At 40.1% G+C, this 19,816-nt stretch overlaps 1 protein-coding gene across 3 annotated transcripts in view; it reads right to left on the bottom strand.

Moving 5' to 3' along the window:
* neurl1aa (neuralized E3 ubiquitin protein ligase 1Aa) overlaps window positions 1–19,816 on the bottom strand; it is a 116,785-nt gene that overhangs the window by 53,755 nt on the left and 43,214 nt on the right. Inside the window, exon 1 of one of the 3 annotated variants that reach the window (XM_047365762.1) lies at window positions 8,937–9,144. The exons of 1 other annotated variant lie outside the window; for it this stretch is intronic. Coding sequence is in view for 1 of the 2 variants with exons in the window: in XM_047365761.1 (XP_047221717.1) it covers window positions 6,229–6,262 (34 nt within the window). In the remaining variant the exon portion in view is untranslated. Of the gene's footprint in view, window positions 1–6,228; window positions 8,395–8,936; window positions 9,145–19,816 lie in introns of those variants that run through there. One more of the 3 variants, XM_047365761.1, reaches the window with a different exon arrangement.

Consider the following 19,816-nt stretch of genomic DNA (forward strand, 5'->3'; position numbering starts at 1 on the left):
TTTTTTTTTTTAAATTGACTTGAAGCATTATTTATAAGATGCCAAGCAGCCTGCAGGGCAGAGACAAACAATGACTTAATGATGTTTACATAGCGCTGTCTGCATGATGTATTCAGCCCCACTGATTCATGACAAAAAGGCATTTCAGTCTGATGCAAAATCAGCCGGGAAGTGAATCATGGTATAATAAGCACTATTAATCACACACATCATCATTTCAGGCTTGCATACCTCATTTAGGGTTTGTACAAATGCACAGCCTCAAACTCACAGCTTGTCTATGGAGCCTTTTAGTGTGCTGCTTATGTTCCTCACGTGTGACAGACGCTACAGGTAGTTGGTGAGAAACCCAATATGCAGATCGCCTGTGTTACTGACAGTAACTGAAGCTGTAAAGCTGCTACTCTACCTGGGCACAGGTTGCAGGGATTCACTGCAGGCTCATCACTCATTACAAATGCTGCTAAGCAACACAGTGACAGATCAGTTTGTTCAGTCAGCATTAGGGCACTCCTTCCCTTATTCATGTTACAACAGCTTGAGCAGGCATGATCCATCCCTAAACAGTGTTTCTAATCAATTACAGTCAGCTTATAATGTTTTCCAAACAAATCTTTATCACCTTCAGTCTGTTTAAATGCAGATAAATCTAAGATGATTCTGTCTTCTAATGCGAATTATGAAAGCAAGGATCTGCCAGTCATTACTATGGCTCAAAGTTTGAAAATTGAACAAATGTCACAATTTAAATGTTTAGGCTTTCCAATTGGTAATTCCTTCTCTTTTATACCCCATGTTCAACAGTTGGTGAGAAAGTTTAAATTAAAATTGGGGCTTTATTTTAGGATCAGATCATGTCTCTCATTTGAGGCTAAAAAGCGTCTGTGCTGAATTATGGTGAAATTTTATACATGCATGCTTACCTTAAATGTCTTCACTGGACACTTTTTATTATGGAGCTTTAAGATATATAACAGCTTTAATGTGCGTTGTACAGACGGTTGGGTGGACAGTCTTGGCCACCCGTAGACTCTTATCATTGACTAATGTCCAAACTGAACTATGAAAGAAATCTCTTCAGCTTTCTGCTCCATCTGCACGGAACCACTTAGAGGAAAACGTGCTGCTGTCACTAAATGTTTTTAAGGTTGCTCTTAAAGATCCTGAGAGGGAGTCATGTGTCTGTAAATGTTTTAACTGAGGGATATTTTATTATTCTGTTTATGTTGGTGTTTAATTTTTTCTAACTTATGTATTCTATGTTTGGTTGTGAATGTCATGTAACTCTATGTGCTGCTGCCAGTCTTGTGCAGGATTCCTTTGTAGAAGAGATTCTTAATCTCAGTTTGTTTTTGTTGGTTAAATAAAGGGCAGTCATTCATTTTCTACCACTTATTCCATAGTGGGTCATGGGGGAGCTGGTGCCTATCTCCAGCAGTCTATGGGCAAGAGGCGGGGTACACCCTGGACAGGTCACCAGTCCATCGCAGGGCAACACACAAACAACCACGCACACACTCATTCATACACCTAAGGGCAATTTAGAGTTACCAATTATCCTAACAGGCATGTCTTTGGACTGTGGGAGGAAGCTGGAGTACCCGGAGAGAACCCACACATGCACAGGGAGAACATGCAAACTCCATGCAGAAAGACCCCAGGCTGGGAATTGAACCCAGGACCTTCTTGCTGCAAGGCAACAGTGCTACCAACTGCACCACCGTGCAGCCCCTAAATAATGGTTAATAATAATAATAATAATAGCAATAATAAAGAGAGAGAGAGAGAGAGAGACCCTTCTTTTCCATGTAATATTAATAATTACATTTTCCTTTAAATGTTTCAACATTTGTTAGCATCACTGTGACATACAACTAAAATACAAAAATAGACTTTTCCATGTGCGATAAATTGAAACTCAACAGGTCTAAAATGCATGTGGCAAGTAGGATAAACACTGCTAGGAAAGTTTAACTACTTCTAAATTCAGTTCACATAGATTAAAACTGAATTATTTTATGTTCATTGTTACGTGCCTGAATGTTTAATTTCTCAGCTAATTTCTCCCGGTCTCTTCATTTTTCTGGGTTTTCCTATAAAATCAAGTCTTTTACAAAAACCTGTTACAGATTGAAACGGTAATGTCAGCCCGTTCTCATATTACTTGTCTCACCATCAGATTGTATTTCTAATCATGTCTCTGTCTTAATTATTTAAGTCCTTTTGCTTCTTATATTTTACTGACATAAACTCAATTTTCATTTGGCCGAAACTCTAATAATCCTGCGATCATTCACATTAATATTTCTACTGTTCTTGAGAGAAAGCATAAGTAAGTATTAAATCCACAATAAAACACCAACTAAGGAAACATAACCAACAAGACTATTGAGATACAGTGCTGTGAAAAGTATGTCCTTTCACAGATTTCCTTTTTGTCAAACCAAAATGATATAAATGATCATGAAACTAATTAGTATCAGCCCCAAATAAACTGAGTAAACACAAATAAAGGTTTTCGTATATTAAAAGTAAAACCAATCCAGACCAGCAAGTCATCATGTAAAAAAAAATATTTGCCACCCTGCCCCCTTTGATAAGTCATGTCTTACTAAAATCAACCACAGTTTTGGGTTTAATTTCACAGGCCAAGCCCAGGCCTGATTACAGCCTGACATAATCTAGAAAATAAATAAGGTCAGTCAGTCATTTTCTACGGTTTCTTCCATATTGGGTTGGGGAGAAGCTGGTGCCTATCTCCAGCAGTCTATGGGCGGGAGGCGGGATACACCCTGGACAGGTCGCCAGTCCATCGCAGGGCGAAAATAAATTCAATGAATGTAAAATAAATGTAAGCAGAATGGGCTTAAACCTCTACCAGGCTTGCAGTGTAATGTCTGAGAGATTGTTTGCAGTGAGTTTACAGTTATATCTCGACCTATTTATGTTTGTGCAGTTTAAACAAACATAACACATATTGCTGTAAAATAATGCACTAAACCTGAAAACAGTAATGCAATAAAGATGGCCTACCATGGGCCTCAGCTGACTGTGTCCTCAATAATTCACACAGCGCTGACCTGGTAACGAAAGTTGAGATGCTGCACTGATGAGTTACAGCTGACGTTGCCCCCTACGGCCCACCAGTTTTGCTCCAGTTACTGTATTCTCTTCACGCGCAGGATTATGCAACGGCCATCAATAAATAATGATATCTCAGAGCCGCTGACGGCGGAGCACAATGAAGCCCAGTGATGCTTCTCTGGCAGCCAATGGCAGCAGGCTTGGGGGAGGCGTAATCATATGCAGTGTTTATAGACTGAACGCAGGCAGGATGTTATTAGCCACTGACTCGAGTCATTATGTGGGTGCTGCATTAAAGGTGACCTGTCCTAAAGTTAAAGACCTGGATGCACACACATAAGTGCACAGAAGTTTTCAAGCAGCTCAGAGCAGCAAAAATGATCCCAACTTGATACACCACGGCATCAATATAAGCAATATCAAACAGAATTATTTGTAGCTTTTAGTTATCATTAAACATCCTGAAGCGAATCAATAGCAGTTTATCTCGTTATGTGTATCTGGTTCCCTTGGTATCAGCTTAGCATTTTTGGGCACTGAGTCGAATTCAGTACAAACACAGACAGACGCTTCATGGAATCAGCCTCAGACGCTGGCCCACTTTCAGTCAATTGGACCACAAGTTGGAGCTCCCACACACTCAGTGGTTACGCAATTACCAACCAACTAACTCAGCATCCAAACACCACTCAGATGTTCTCTGCTGCTTCATGCTTACACTGTATGAAGGAAAGCAACCTGCAGAGAGGACGTTTAACAGTAAAACAAACCCAATTCCCTCCCAGCAACTCGCATTTTTTTCAAGCTAAGATGTAAATTAAATAATGTTTCATTTTTTTGTTTTTCTTTTTGTTTCACAGCATCAAATGGATTAAAAAACTGTTGAAGAAATATGATGCTTTATTTCAATGGCCAGTTGGCTGTCATAGCAACAGTTGCTGTTTAATTTTAAATTTAGTTGAACCCACTCTTCTTCTTCTCCTCCTCACTAGCACAGACTATGTTTGCTTTAAACCAAAACCATGGAGATGATTTACCAAAGAAAACACAGTGTCAATATTCAGAGTATTAAAAAGTTATATAAAGGCCTTTTATTTATAGGCGAACAATGCTCCATTACATCTGGTGTAAAAATAACTTCATTTCACAATAATAGAATCATACCCACAGTCTAAGAGGGTGGTGGTAGTGTAATGGTCAGGGTCTGCTTTGCTGCTTCAGTACCTGGATGATTAGTCATTATGGCTGGAACAATGAATTCTACTAAATCCTAAAGGAAATGTCAAGCCACCAGTTCGTGACCTTAAACTCACTAGGGTCATGCAGCAGGGAACCAAAAGACCTCAAAAAACCCACCTCTTATTCCCACATAAAAAAACACAAATGAAGGTTTTGGAATGGCCTAGTCAAAGGCAGGACTAAATTTGATGGAGATTAGTTCCTGCTTGAAAACCCTCCAATGTAAATAGGTTTGGGGGCAGTTCTGTTTCCACATAGGGCCAGGTGGGTTTGGATAACTTTTTCTCATAGTAAATAAAATCAGAATCTAAAAACTGCATTGCGTGTTTGTTTAGGTTATCTTTGTCTGATGTTAAAATACATTACGTTTAATAATCTGAAACATTTAAGTGTGACCAAAAAAAGTAAAAACAAAAAGAAATCTATAAGGGCACAAATGCTTCTTTCTACTTTTAAGCACTCTTCTTCTTCTGGTGTTTATAGATATACATTATTAATAATAACTATATCCTTAATAATAATAATAATATTCTTAATAGTGATAATAATAATAATAAAACCAACATTGATAACAACAACAACAATGATAATAATAATAATAATGTTTTATTGCAATAGTAATGCTAAAATCTGTGATGATGTTAACTAGGATTAACCATTGTCTTTAAGGCATTAGCTTGAGCTTTAGCATCTCAGCCAAGACAAACATCAGATATGAGTATTAAGGGCAGTTTGAGTCCCTCCAACCTGCCAAATATGTCATCAGTGAGCAGAGTGTGAATGCTTGACACCTGAAATATAACATCCTACCAAATATTGCCTCAAAGCAGTCCTTTGGATTCCACACTCTAATATTGTGATGACAACTGTAATTACTATATTATGCAGCTCTTATGAAATTATTTTTAAAGTCAGATTTGGTCAAATTAAATGGACCTTTTTAATTTAAAGTATGTAAGCAGTCACGCATCATGTTTACAAGGTTTTGTTTATTAAAAAAAAGAAGAACAAGAAGGCTTGTTTTCTGCTCCTAACAATTCTTTGTGAGGCAAGTTTCTTTGCTTTTACCAATAATTATTTACATAGAGAACAAACCCTAACAAACAGTAACATTCTGTGGTGTTTAACCTGGATCCTGCAGTAGAGGAGCTCTTCCTGCTGTCCTTCTTAAAGTAATTGGATTCATCCTGAGGATTTAATTAGACATGATCAGGTGGTCCAGACCACTAGAAGCAGCAGGAGTAGGGTCACAGCTTAACCTGTAGATTCACTTAAATAAGTGATATATAGAGTATTATCACCTAAACAGTTCAGCTCTGCAAGGCAATGATCATTTCCTGTGTTGCTGTTTGACACCACATAAGGCCTAATGCTGGCCTACATTTTACGCAGGAGCCACATTATTGATCTCCAATGAGCAGACTGAATAGGAGCTCCTCATATGGAACAGCACCAATCAAACCCAATAGCCTGAAAGCAGCGTTTGGTTGGTGTTCTCAGCATAGAGGACAGCGCAGTTTGGCTCTCGGAGCGCAGCTGCAGCGCTCTGAGCGCCTGTTATTAACGAGGGGAACTACAGCAGAGGGAAACCCCACAACTTCCCATCTTCCACAAAGCTGCTCGTCAACAAAGCGGATCAGGGTAAACACCTCATGGCTGCAACACTCGACAGTTTGAGGAGGAGGTGACGTCGTGATGGATCATAAAAGAGACCGCCGTGCGTCTCGAGACCATTATTCTTGTCACCGGAGTGACGTCACTGTGACCAAATAATAGGCTGTGGTGGCAACATGGTACCTGCCGACTTAACCTGTGCTGCAAGCTCACATGAATGAACCATTTTAGCCCCAAGCATGATCGATTCAGCATTTATTTAAAATAATAATATGGAGGTTCAATGCTTACCGTACAAGGCATTTCGCGTTATCTGCCCACCCATAGCTTTATTCCTTAATGTCCTTTTGTCGCCTGCGTGGGTTATAACAGCCTGTATTATTCAGACGATGCTCTCGTGGCACGGCACGGGGCTCGTGACATGATTGCATCCAAAGGTGTCCTGTGGATTCTCTTCTCCGAGCAGATACAAAGGCTGGAACAGAGAGAGAGAGAGAGAACCGCACACCTCCGTGTAGCGAGCAGCAGAGGGGCGCACATCCGTGAAGGCAACTCCCCCCCCCCCCCCTCCTCCTCCTCATCATTCAGGGAGCGCTCTCTCCGCCTCGGGTCCCGCTCACTTACACTGATATTTACATAGAAGGAGGAGACTCGGAGCTGAGCCCTCTTTAACACTGTCGGTGCCGCACTGAGGGGATATTTATGGGTCATGAGGGGGAGGCGTCACAGTGGAACAATCTAAAGGGACTAATATGGCAACCTTTATGCGTTCACATTCAATGCAATAGTTTCTTTCTACTTTATAAGGAGACCTCATTTGTATTTTGCAAACAGCAGTCACAGAGTTCTCAGTGTAGAAAATTAATTAGGAATTCTAATGGAAGAGTCAGGCTAACAACGACAAAGCAGGACTCGTTTTTCAAGTCAACTGAAGTAAACGCACTAAAATTAACAGGACAAAAAAATTCTGGAACTCCAATGGAGGATTTTACCAATATGAAGTTTTTCAAAAGTCGCTAAAAACACACAAAAACAGGAAAAACAGCTTCTTGGCACTCCTGTTGGATGATGCGGTTGTTTTGCTGCTTCTATAGTTCGTACTTAAAAGTAAAATCTTTCCATTTCAGCCTACCCTGGTCCTCTTCATTGCCCAACTCCATGTATATTTTATGTGCAGAAACCTTGTAGTGTTTTCAACGTCTGGCTCAGGGTTTTTCTGCAACCATATACAATACAAATAAACACCTCTGAATAACAAATATGACTTAAAAAGCATTTAGTCTTAAAAAGACAGGTAGTCATACTTTGAATGCTTGCCATACTGACTAAATGGCTTATTCTTCAAGTTAAAACCTACTATGACATCTCAAGTTGTTTAGTCATCCAGTCAAATCAAGATTAATAACAAATTGCAAAACATATAATAAACAGATTGTGAAATTTTGTTTCACAAAGGGTAAACTTTGTGTTGCAAGAGTTGTATTTTCAGTCTTAATTTGGCTCATTGTTTTAAACAACTAATGCCCAGTCTCTGTTGTATGGGCTGTCTCACACCAGTAGGTGGCAACAACATTAACCGTAACATTATGGAACATATTCGTAGTAGGTGCATGTACAAGCAATCCTTTATCACAATGAAATCCTATATACTGTTCAGGGACTGCACGTACTGTTGCCTCGCAACTCTTCACTGGCTCAAAACCTGATAGAGTCTTCCTCCCAAAGTTCCAGAGCGCATATTTTCAATTTAAGAGCAGGATTTCATTCTGTTTGTATTTAAATTAAGTGAATTTTTTGCCTCATTCGCGTGCTGTCGCTCGCCTGACATTTCGCCAGCAATTCGCGTGGCTAGTGGGCAACTACGCTCTGCTCACCTCACCACGTCATTAAATAGGAGGAGTTTCTATCTGCTGCTTGCCGGTTTCAACTCAACATGGCGGACCTGAATTTTACAGAGCGAGTCACGATGCTTTATTTATGGAAAACCCAACAACGCCGCTGGCGTCAACGTCTCTGGGTTCACCAGATTCTCCAGAGTTGGAAGCAGTTTGAAGAGTACCATCACCTACTCCAAGAGCTGCGTCTGGATGAGGGTCGCTCTCAGTGGTAATTCTGTCTATCCAGGGCCCTGTTTGAGGAACTGCTGTCCCACATTGGAGGACGAATTAGCCACCAGGACACTAACTACAGGTGTTGTATCCCCACTGCAGAACACTTGTCCATCTGTCTTCGGGGAGTAAATAAATATCAGCTCAACAGAAAGCTGTGTGTGAAGGCCACATGTGTGCCTCACAAATTCATGTGTGCCTTATTGAACAGTCCTTTTCAGGACTATATTTCAACAGCTTTTCTCAAAACCACCCACAAACCTCTTAAGAGCAAACCTTCCTTCATCCTATGTGTACATGAATGTTTCTGTCTTTTTATATATTTTATATATTTTTATATATGTCACACCTCAAATGTTTTATCTTCCACCTCAGCCATGGACTCCTCTGCTTCTACATGTATGTCTATATGTGTGTCTCTAGAAGTCAGGAAAAGTATGGGAAGAAACTTGTGCCATCAGAAACTGAATTTGAATTTCTCAGACTGAATCTGTATTTGTGTAATTTGAAATGAAATGCATTGATTTGAAATTGAACTTAACAGTTTAAAACTGAATTTATTGGTTTGAAACTGAATTTATTTGCATTGAAAATGTATTTTGTTGTTTTGAAAATTCAGTTTGCCTACTTTCACTTTCAGTTCTAAAATTCAGTTTTTTGTGTCACACATCTGGGTCCTTGAGGATAGCCTTAGATTAATCAAACACAGATTCATCGATTTACGTTTCACATCACGTTAAACTTCATTTACGGCATGTTGAGCTGCGGCAGTGCAGCATACATGAGCTTAGTGGATGTCAATCACCAAGTCAAATGATGTAGGAAATCATGGAGACAAATGACGGTCAAACAGTAACACTTATGCTACCTGTAGCTATTAGCTAAACATACCTGATCAGCATGGTGCGGCCGGTGTTACGTAGGTCTGGGTTTCCCGCCTTTACCTCAGCGTAACTTATGTTGCCTAGCAACAGGGATAGCATGAAGCACAGAGCTGTGAAGCCAAACAAATGGAGCCCTAATGGCTTATTTTCTTGTTTTATAATCTTGTTCATTATTCAGACATTTAAATTGTTAAAGTTTTGTGTTCATAGATAAAAAAAAATTTGTAAATCTATTTGTAAAAATTTAACAATTAAAACACTAACATATTAACTTTAGGAACAATGTTTAAATCAGTTTATTTGTAGAGCATAAAAATAAAAGAACCAAACATTAACATTGGGTATCATCTGACTGAATTCTATCTGTGTTTAACTTCCATCCATTGGGGAAACCCAGCAGGAGCTTGAAAACAACGTGCCGGGAGTCAGCTGTTCTCTCGGGGTTCATTGCACCTCAACCCCCCGGTCAGCTGTGCGCTGGCGAGGCGAGCCGGCTGTGAGCCTGGTGTCAAGGCAGCAGAAGAGGACGTCTCCGAACACGTCGGAGCACATGTGGAATTAAGCGAAATCTTGATAAACCGAGCAGATATTTCAGGTTTACACAGCTACATTCTAGTCTAAAAACAAGTTATTTTGTTTCACAGAAAGCGCAATATATCCAACTTTGTTCACAGCTTGTCCCTCTCCTCCAGGCTTTGCTACTTCCGTTAGCACAATCTACTTTGACCCGCAATGAATCATGGGATAGGGTGGCCCACGAAGGATACACCGGACCCATCCTTCATATCTGGGGAAAACAAGGACGCATTTGTCGGCCCTATTTGGAGGAGCCTGCAAAGTTGTAGACTTCATTGCCTCACAATGACGTAATCGGCCAACAAATGCGTCCTTCAAAGAATGCAGCCCCTCAATTTGGACACAGCAATAGTGAATGACATCCGTGAATCGGTGAATCTGTGTTTGATTAATCTGTGGTTTCAAGGACCTGGATGTGTGACACAAAAAACTGAATTTTAGAACTGAAATTGAATTTTAGAACTGAAAGTAAAAGTAGTGAAACTGAATTTCCAATTCAACAAAATACATTTTCAGAGCAAATGAATTCAGTTTCAAACCATTAAATTCAGTTTCAATTAAGTGAAATTCAATTTCAAATCAGTGCATTTAATTTCAAATTACACAAATACAGATTCAGTCTGAGAAATTCAAATTCAGTTTCTGATGGCACAAGTTTCTTCCCATAGAAAAGGGGCAACTGGAGAGACTGAACCAGAATAAGGCTGCAAGTCCAGATCGTGTCAGCCCTAGAGTCCTGAAGTTCTGTGCAGTGCAGCTTTGTGGGATTCTGCAGCACCTCTACAACCTTAGCCTGTCCCAGAAGAAGGTTCCAGTGTTGTGGAAGACCTCCTGTCTTGGTCTGGTAACTCATTCATCAGCCCTCAATGACTATAGACCTGTCGCCCTAACATTCCACATCTTGAAGGTCCAAGATAGACTTCTGTTGGCCCACCTGAGTAAGACAACAATAAACTATCAGGACCCCCTTCAGTTTGCTTATTGCTGTGGAGTTGGAGTTGAAGATGCCATCATACACCTGCTTCAACAAACCCACTGCCATCTGGACAAAGCCAACAGCACTGTGAGGATCATGTTCTTTGATTTCTCCAGAACATTTAACACAATTCAACCTGCTTTGCTTTGTCAAAACTCCAGAAGACTCAGGTGGAGGCCTCAACAATCTCCCGGATCAAATACTACTTGACAAACAGACCACGGTTTGTGAGACTGAAGGGATGTGTGTCTAACCAGGTAGTCAGCAGCACAGGAGCACCACAGGGGACCACATTCTTTTTCACTCTGTACACCTCAGACTTCCAGAAAGGCCACCTCAGATTGCAGAAATACTTGGATGATTCTGCAGTCGCAGAATGTATCAGAAATGGACAAGAAGCTGAGTTCAGGCAGCTGGTGGCCGGCTTTGTGGCACAGTTTAGAAACAATTATCTCATTTTGAACGAGAATAAAACAGAGGATATGGTTGTAGATTTTAAGAGAAAGATTAATGGGTCAAACACTAAGTGGACCTTGGTGTTCATCTAGACAACAGACTGGAGAGGAAATGCAACTGTGAAGCCATCTACAAGAAGGACAGAGCAGACTGTACTTCTTGACTAAGCTTAGGACCTTCAGTGTTTGCAGCAAGATGCTGCATATCTTCTATAAGTCTGTTGTGGAGAGTGTGATCTCTTTTGCCATCATCTGCTGGGGTAGCAGCATCAGACCCAAGGACTTAAAAAAGCTCAACAAGCTGATAAAGAAGGCAGATTTTGTTCTGGGGACTCCTCTGGAACCTCTGGAGATCATTGTGCAAAGAAGGATTCTTCATAAAATGAAGAACGTTATGGAGAACCCTGAGCATCCTCTTCATCAGACTGTCCTACAACAACAAAGTGTCTTCAGTCAGAGGCTTCTTCAGATCTGCTGTAAGACAGAGTGCTACAGGAGATCCTTCCTGCGCACAGCACTGCAGCGAGCTATTCAGATGGAGGCTGCCAAAGAGACGTAACAACAGATGCAGGTGTCATGCAGTCTCAGTCTGTTACAATGAAGATTTCCCCTATTTTCCAACTAAACTGGCTGTAGATTCTTTGAATTGGCATGTTAAATTAGCATTGAGCCAAGACAGCATAGAAGCTTTCACTAAGAGGTTTTTATCACTCTAAGCTACTGAGGCAACAGCATATGATAATGTTCACTGTGACTACATTACTTGATAAAACCGTTGATGTTTTTTTTAACTGTAATGTTAGAGGTTCACATTCTGGGTGGATACACAACTTAAATGGAGATTTGAAGAAATTAAAAACAACTAATAAAATATTTACTCAAACTTGTTGTTAGCCAACTGGGATGAAGCAGCTAAAGAGCAACACTTTTCCTTTCACAACTCCAGCTACAGCCGCAAAGCATTTTAAACTCAAATGCCAACAGTTTATTAAAAGAAAAACATGCAAAACTGAAGAACCCAACATTTAGGAAGGTCTCTGTGGAACTCCGCTGAAAAAAATGTATGAAACTGAGGTTTGGTGCTAGCAATCTAAACTTAGGATACGGTCAGCCTACCTCAACATTTAATTTAGAGAATTGCAGAGCAATTGACAGACTACATTTCTAAGGTAACAGCTAAACACATGCTGACTGTTAGATCTGGTTACCGCAAAGGTTTGCTAAGGTTGAAAGAATTAGCTTCACAGCCGTTGAAAGGACCGGCACATTCTGCAGTCACTATGCATGCAACAGCACAACAGTTCAGAAAATAGTGACAAATTAAACAAAAGTGGATGTGAAAATAATTAGATGGAAAAAAAACTGTTCCAGAATGGGCTTCGATTACCCAAATTTAGATTTCTCTGACAGTATCTAATACCGGTGAATACTCCAAAAAAGAATCAAATAATACCTTTAATTAGAAGAAAATTGATCCATTAAAAAATGAGAGACACAAGCCTGAAGCTAAGTATGGAAGCTCTTCCTCAGAGAGTGAGTGGTCACATTCCTTACTCTCAGCACCCAGTCTTTCACCTTCCATCGCTCCTCATTCATCTCAGGCCTTCTGGCAAGAGACCGTTTGACCCTTCAAGAGTCGGGCCTCTGACTTGAGCCATCATCACTTATGCTGGCTGAGTTTAGACTCACACTTCAGCGCTTGCTACAGGCCTGAAGTTGCTTAGACATTTACAGTCAGGTCCATAAATATTTGGACAAAGACAACTGTTTTTAATTTTGGTTCTGTACATTAACACAATGAATTTCAAATGAAACAACCCAGATGCAATTGAAGTGCAGACCTTCAGCTTTAATTCAGTGGGTTGAACTAAAAAAATTGGTTCAAAATCTGAGGAACGAAATAATTTCTTTAACACAATAACTTAATTTCAAGTAAGTGGACAAATTATTTAACTGAAAATAAAATGTTCTAATACTTTGTTAAAAACCCTATGTTGGCCATGCAAGTCTGCAGTCTTGAACTCAGAGGCTGGCTTTCCTTCTTCTTTATGCTCTGCCAGGCCTTTACTGTAGTGGTTTTCAGTTTCTGTTTGTTTGTGGGCCTTTCTGGCTGATGTTTAGTCTTTAACAGGTGAAATGCATGTTCCATTGTGTTAAGATCAGGTCACTGACTTAGCCATTCAAGAATATTTTACGTCTTTGCTTTAAACAACTCCTGGGTTGCTTTGGCTGTATGTTTTGGGTCATTGTCTGTCTGTATAATAAAGTACTGCCTAATCAGTTTGACTGCATTTAGCTGGATTTGAGCAGACAGTACATCTCTGAACACCTCAGAATTCATTTGGGTGCTTTTATCCTGGGTCACATCATCAATAAACATCAGTGCCCCAGTTCCACCGGCAGCCATGCATGTCCAAGTCATCACACTGCTGTGGGAGCTGTTCAACGCCTTTTCCAAACTTTCTACTTGCTATCATTGTGGTAGAGGTTGAACTCGGTTTCATCTATTCAAAAGATATTTCTCCAGAACCGTGCTGGCTTTTTTATTTTTATTTTAGCAAAGTCCAATCTAGCCTTTCTATTCTTGAGGCTTACGAGTGGCTTGCACCTTGCAGTGAACTCTCTGTATTTACTTTCATACAGTCTTCTCTCTATATCAGACTTGGATATTCACATGCCTACCTCCTGGAGAGTGCGGATTATAAAAAAACCTTTTGTCTCAAACCTTGGTTTTAAAATTGATTGTGATTTTAGACTGGGTGGGCAGATCAGTGCACTTGCAAAGTCCAGCTTTTTTCACCCGAGGCAACTGGCCAGAATAAAAAGCATCTTGTCGAAAGATGACTTCAACACAGTAATCCATGTCTTTGTTACAACTCAGCTGGATTACTGTAATTCTTTGTAACTTGGAGTTAGTAAGGCATCCTTATTGGGTTGTCAGTTGGTGCAAAATGCTGCTGCATGGGTTTTAGCTGGAACATGGCTGAAAGAACATATTACTCTCGTTTTATCCTCTCTCCACTGGTTGCCTGTCCATTTTAGAGTTCATTTTAAACTCTTATTTGCTCTTAAGTCTTTAAATGGTCATGTCCCTCCCTACCAACTGGACCTGCACTCCCCTTCTCCGCCAGTAAGTTTAGCTGCTACTAGAGGTGCCAAGGACACGGCGGAAGATCATGGGAGATCAGGCTTTTGCCATTGCAGCCCAAACTATAAAATGCGTTGCCACTGCAAATTTCAAAGCTGCTTCATTAGCTGTTTTTAAATCTGCTCTTTGGACCCCCCTCTTCTCTCTGGCTTCCGACCTAGTCTAAGTTGTTAATTTTTATTTTTTTTAATTTCCTGTCTGTTGTATTTTCTTGTTACTTTTACTTAGATTTTATTTCTATTTTAATCATTATATTTGTTTCAAATTTTAATGTTTTTCTACTCATTCTTGTTTGACCAAAGAGCTGACCTCTTTCTTTCTTCCTCATGATGTACCAAACTGTAGATGTGTTTTTGTGCTTCTGTTTTTGCTGCTTAAGGATGGCTTGTTTCACCTGCATGGAGAGCTCCTTTGACCACATGTTGTCTGTTTACAGCAAAATCTTCCAAAAGCAAGCAACACACCTTAGATCAACTCAAGGTACGTACTCGTACTCGTACTCGTCGTCTTCCGCTTTATCCGGGACCGGGTCGCGGGGGCAGCAGACTCAGCAGAGACGCCCAGACGTCCCTCTCCCCAGACACCTTCTCCAGCTCCTCCGGGGGGCCGGGGGGAGCCCAAGGCATTCCCAGGCCAGCCGAGAGACATAGTCCCTCCAGCGTGTCCTGGGCCGTCCCCTGGGCCTCCTCCCGGTGGGACGTGCCTGGAACACTTCCTGAGGAAGGCGTCCAGGAGGCATCCGGTATAGATGCCCGAGCCACCTCAACTGGCTCCTCTCGATGGCTCCTCTCGATGTGGAGAAGCAGCGGCTCTACTCCGAGCCCCTCCCGTCTTTATACGCTTAATTGATAATAGCCTAATGAACAAAAATGCAACACTTGCCCATGAAATAGCCTTTGAGTCAATTGCCCAATTACACTTGGTCCTTTTAAGAAGAGGGTGGCACATGTGAAAGAGCTGAAACTCCTAACCCCTTCATCCAGTTTGAATGCGGAAACCCTCAGATGAAAGCTGAGATTCTCCACATGTACATGTCCTTCATATTATTGTTTCAGTAAACAGGTAAAAATACAAAACATGTGATAATTTACAAATATATATAGACCAATTTTAATGTAGATAAAACCCCTGTATGAAGGGTAGTACAAGGGAAAATAAGATATCTGAAATACAATAAAGACATTTATCACTTTATGGAAAAATACTGTGTTTGGGTTGCATTCTTCTGTAATTTGTCTAACTTATTAAATGGTTTCTTTTTTTACATCATTACAGGAGCTCACCAAGACAAATTCTATTCAAATTATATACATTACATTTTTTAAATATAAATGATACATCTCTGTATAGCCTCTATGGTTTGCTCGTTGAAAAATAAGTCCATCCATCCATCCATCTGGGAAACCCAGGTATCCCTCTCCCTACTGACACTCATAGAGGAATGTCCCAACACATTAAAAATAAGTCAGCAGTCAGGGCAACACTGAAGAGCATGCACACAAGAGTGGCCAGTTAACCTATGGGTTAGAGTTAACCTAGCATGCATGTTTCTGTATTGTGTACCCAGAGAGAACCTACAATAGAGGCAGATGCAACCTCCACAAAAAGGCCCCGGTCAGCACTAAAACACAGCATATTCTTGCTGCGAAGAAAAACTGTAGCCAATGCATCGTCAGTTAGTTAAAGTTCAAGAAATAATGTTTATTGCAACAATACACAATACAAGTGACATTTTATTCCTTTAAAGATATTTTAAATATGTACAGCTATAGTCATGAAGATGTCATTTTCTTTTGAGGTTTTTTTGAGCAAACTAGAGCATGTTATTGAGTTTAAACCAACCATCTGTATAGTTCTGTGTTGCTGTTTATGTTGAAAGGATTAAACACCAAATTTTACACAACCCCATTTTCCCATCATTTTTAATGATTACCACCATGTAACTATAACAAACACCCGATCCCGGCTGGGATGTTGATCAAAATGAAACCAGAATCACAACCTCAAGGTTTAGTTTCCTAAATGGGAGCCTGTTGAGGCACATATGGTGTGCAGATTTGAGGTGAAAACAGTTGCTGGAGAGTGCTTAGAGCACAATGAAAGACTAGCCACGTTTGGTTTCATGTATCAACTCTGACAATTGTAAAAATCTGGAACTGACTTGAACCAAAGGACTGTTCTCTATTCTTAGCAAATAGCTTTCTAATGCCGAATAATGACTGCATTTGTCAGCACTGATAAGTCAGTTAACTGAGGCCATCAACTATTCAAATAAGGAACAGAAAATCTCAAAAGCCTGAAGTTTATACTTTTGCTTTCATTTATAGTCCCACTAAACAGCAGCTCTAAGCTCTCCTCAGCGATGACATCACTGCATGTATAGATGTCTGTGTCTGTAAATAAAAGCAGTGACTTGAGGCTTGCCAGACGGGTTTCAGGAGGAAATTTTAGACTGTTGCGTCATGCAGCCTTGGAGATGCTCAACAGAGGAAGCCCTGAAGAAAAGTGCGCTTCCCCTTCTTGCTTGACATCGGTGCTGGACATTAATGCATTCCTGGAACATCCTTCCTTTGTACTGTACCTTTGGCTTCCTGTTTTAAATAATGCAGCCACCACTCAGTTGGACACAGCCGTTAAAAAAGAAAGCCTTCTCTGGCCTGCAGTCCTCTCTGCAGTTTGACTGAGGTGTATCTCTTTGAGTTTGTATCTAAAATGGCATTACATAACTTACTCAGAAATTGCAGCAGGACTCATGGTTCACTGCAGTTCATCTGGGCTCAGTGCGAATAAGGTATAAAAAATGTTTCTTTATATTCTGTCTTTATGACGCAATACACATGCTTTATATGCAGCATTTAAAGCCATCAATAATGTTTCCAAGTATTAACAGTTTTGGTTAACGTCTGGACTGTATAATTAATTGCAAATTATTAATACTCGTCCCATGTTTTCTCTTGGTCCAAGCACAAACTGTGTTTTATTTGGATTATATGTGACAGACCAACACAAAGTAGCTCATAAATGTGAAGTGGAAGGAAAATGACACACAGTGTTCAACAGTTTCTACAAATAAAAATCTGTAAAGTGTGAGTTGCTTTTGTTGTCACTCGTCCTTACTCTGATAGTTCTAAATAAAATGGGGTGTTCTGGTCAGGTGTGATCAAAACTGAGCTTCATGACATAAATGCAAATGCAATAAGTTGTGGAAAAACTATTACTGTACATTATCCTGGACACCTAACCCCAAAGTGAAACGTGGTTGCCAGTAAGCTGGCCAGAGTTGATGGGAAGATTGATTGGAGCCAATACAGGACAATCCTGCACACCCAGCAAGAAGCTCTAAAAGACTTGAGAGTGGGTGGAAGTTCACCTTCTAGCAGCACAACCACCCCAAACATACAGCCAGAGCTTCAATGGAGTGGCTCAGATCAAAGCATACTCATATGTTAAAATGAAATTGTCAAAGTCCAGATCAAAACTCAACAGCGGTAAAACAGATTTTCACAGATGCTCTCCATCCAGTTAGACTGAGATTATTTTACACAGAAGAACGAACAAAAAATTGAGTCTCTTGATGTGAAAAGGTGGCAGAAACATACCCCAAAAAACTTGCAGTTTCAATTTCAGCAAGATGGTTCCACAAATTAATCACTCAGTGTGTTGAATAAAAATCAATGCCATTCTTTTCAGGATTTAATTTGTCAAAAATATATGTATTACGTTTTTTTCTTTTTCATAATTCTGAATTACTTTGTATTCGTCTGTCACATAAAATCCCAATGAAATACACTGAAGTTTGTGAAAAAGTTACAGGGGTATTTTCCAAGCAGCATCATTTCCTAAATTGCTGGACCAAAAAACATATTCTTGCTAGTAATCACAGGTACATAATGAAAAGTATTGTTATGCATCTTAAAAAGTGCAAACATGAACCTTAGATTGGCTGAAGATCCACAATGGAGGCGGATTTCAGAATCAGAATCAGAATAGCTTTATTGCCAAGTACGTTTTTGGACATACAAGGAATTTGTTTTTATGACCAATCCTGTAAAATATTAGAAGGCAAATTGAGAGCAGACCTCACTAGGTTTTCCTATAACACGTAATTACAGCTCAATCCCAGTTTATTTATTTGAAAAGGCTGATCAACACTGTTACATTGACACAAATAGTATCCAACACAAAAGCCCGGAGTATAGTGATGGGAATTTTACACCAAGTATGCAAATCCTTGAAAACAACCTAACATCCTGCCAACAGAGTGGGGCCTGCTGCCTCATTCTGACTATTTTGTGTCGGAGTGAAAGAGAATCTGTCAACAGACGCCAAGTGGCAGAGAGGTCGACGGAGTCGGTCTCCTGCAGTTAGTATTATCTGACCACCGTTTGGAAAGTGTGTGCAAACAAAACCCTCTATTCAGTGAAGCCTCTGGAGCCCCATCTGGAGCCATATGCAATAAGGGTAATGGACAATGAAAAGAAAAGGAAAAGAAAGGACCTGTGTGACATCGTCTTAAATTTTGATGAAATGGAACATTGGATCATTATGTCAAGAGAAATGAGAAACGTGGAAAGTAAAGGTGAGCAATGGCATGCAGGGGGCATTCTTACAGTCTCTGCAACAGGCTCTGAAATAATGATCATCTCCCACTTTTATAAATCCAGCCTTATTGCAAATCTCTTTCCACCAATTCAGAGACATGCCCCCAGCAGGTTTCCAGATAACTACACTCTTAGTTGTTAGTAAAGGTGAAAGTTAGTTTGAGGGCATATGACGTCTGCTGTAATGTAGTAGAGAGTTGGAGCAAAAGAAGTGGGGAGGTGATAATTAGATCTGTCACTCTGCTTTAATATCTCTGAGAACTGCTTGGCCTTGGGCTGAATTGTTGCAAAGAAATGCCTTATTGTCTCTGGTGCCGAGGATCCAAAAATTCCATTTAGGGCTTATTTGCTGTTGCAAAATGTGTTGGTGAGGAGTGATAGCTTTCAGCAGTGCTGCTGTGGAAGGATATGGAAGGGTTGTTATCAGTAAAACAGGTAACATAAAACAGAGTAGGAGATGTTTGTGGTGCAAATGCTTTCTTCATATTAAAAGATTTTTTTATTGAGGTAAACAACATTTTTCATAAATGTGACATCCAGAATAATTTGCTTGGAAGAACAAAAGTAAATGTTTAATTAAACTGACTGAATGATCTGCATGTAAGATACTCTCCTTTCTGGAAGAATAAATGGCCCATATTTTCATGTAGCAAAACAATTGCGATATGTTTCCCCAATAACAAACCTTGGATCAACAGTGACCTGAAGGACCTGCTTAACAAGAAAAAAAGAGCCTTCAGAGAGGGAGACAGAGAATTATTGAGGAGTTTACAGAAGCCAATTAAAGTCAAGATAAGAGACAGCAAGGAGGTGTACAAGAAGAAGATGGAGAGCAAGCTCCAGCAAAACAATATCAGAGATATTGTGAAGTTGAAAGCAAATGATTTGCAAAACAATTTACAAATAAATATCTGAAAGTGTATTAACTGAGGTGTGTTAATACTTTTACAAGGCAGTGAAATGTGGTTCTGGAAAGCCCTTCCTTTTAACAGCCAGATTAAATTATATTCTGTTATATTCTTCTTCTCTGTTAGTTTAACCAAAAGAATCATCTCTATCAAAATTTATCTAGACCTGACCGGGAGAAGGCCTTGGGAAAGGCCCGGAGAAATGGGATCCTGGTTGTCTTGG

The sequence above is a fragment of the Girardinichthys multiradiatus genome, chromosome 5, assembly GCF_021462225.1.
Source record: "Girardinichthys multiradiatus isolate DD_20200921_A chromosome 5, DD_fGirMul_XY1, whole genome shotgun sequence".
NCBI lineage: Eukaryota > Metazoa > Chordata > Actinopteri > Cyprinodontiformes > Goodeidae > Girardinichthys > Girardinichthys multiradiatus.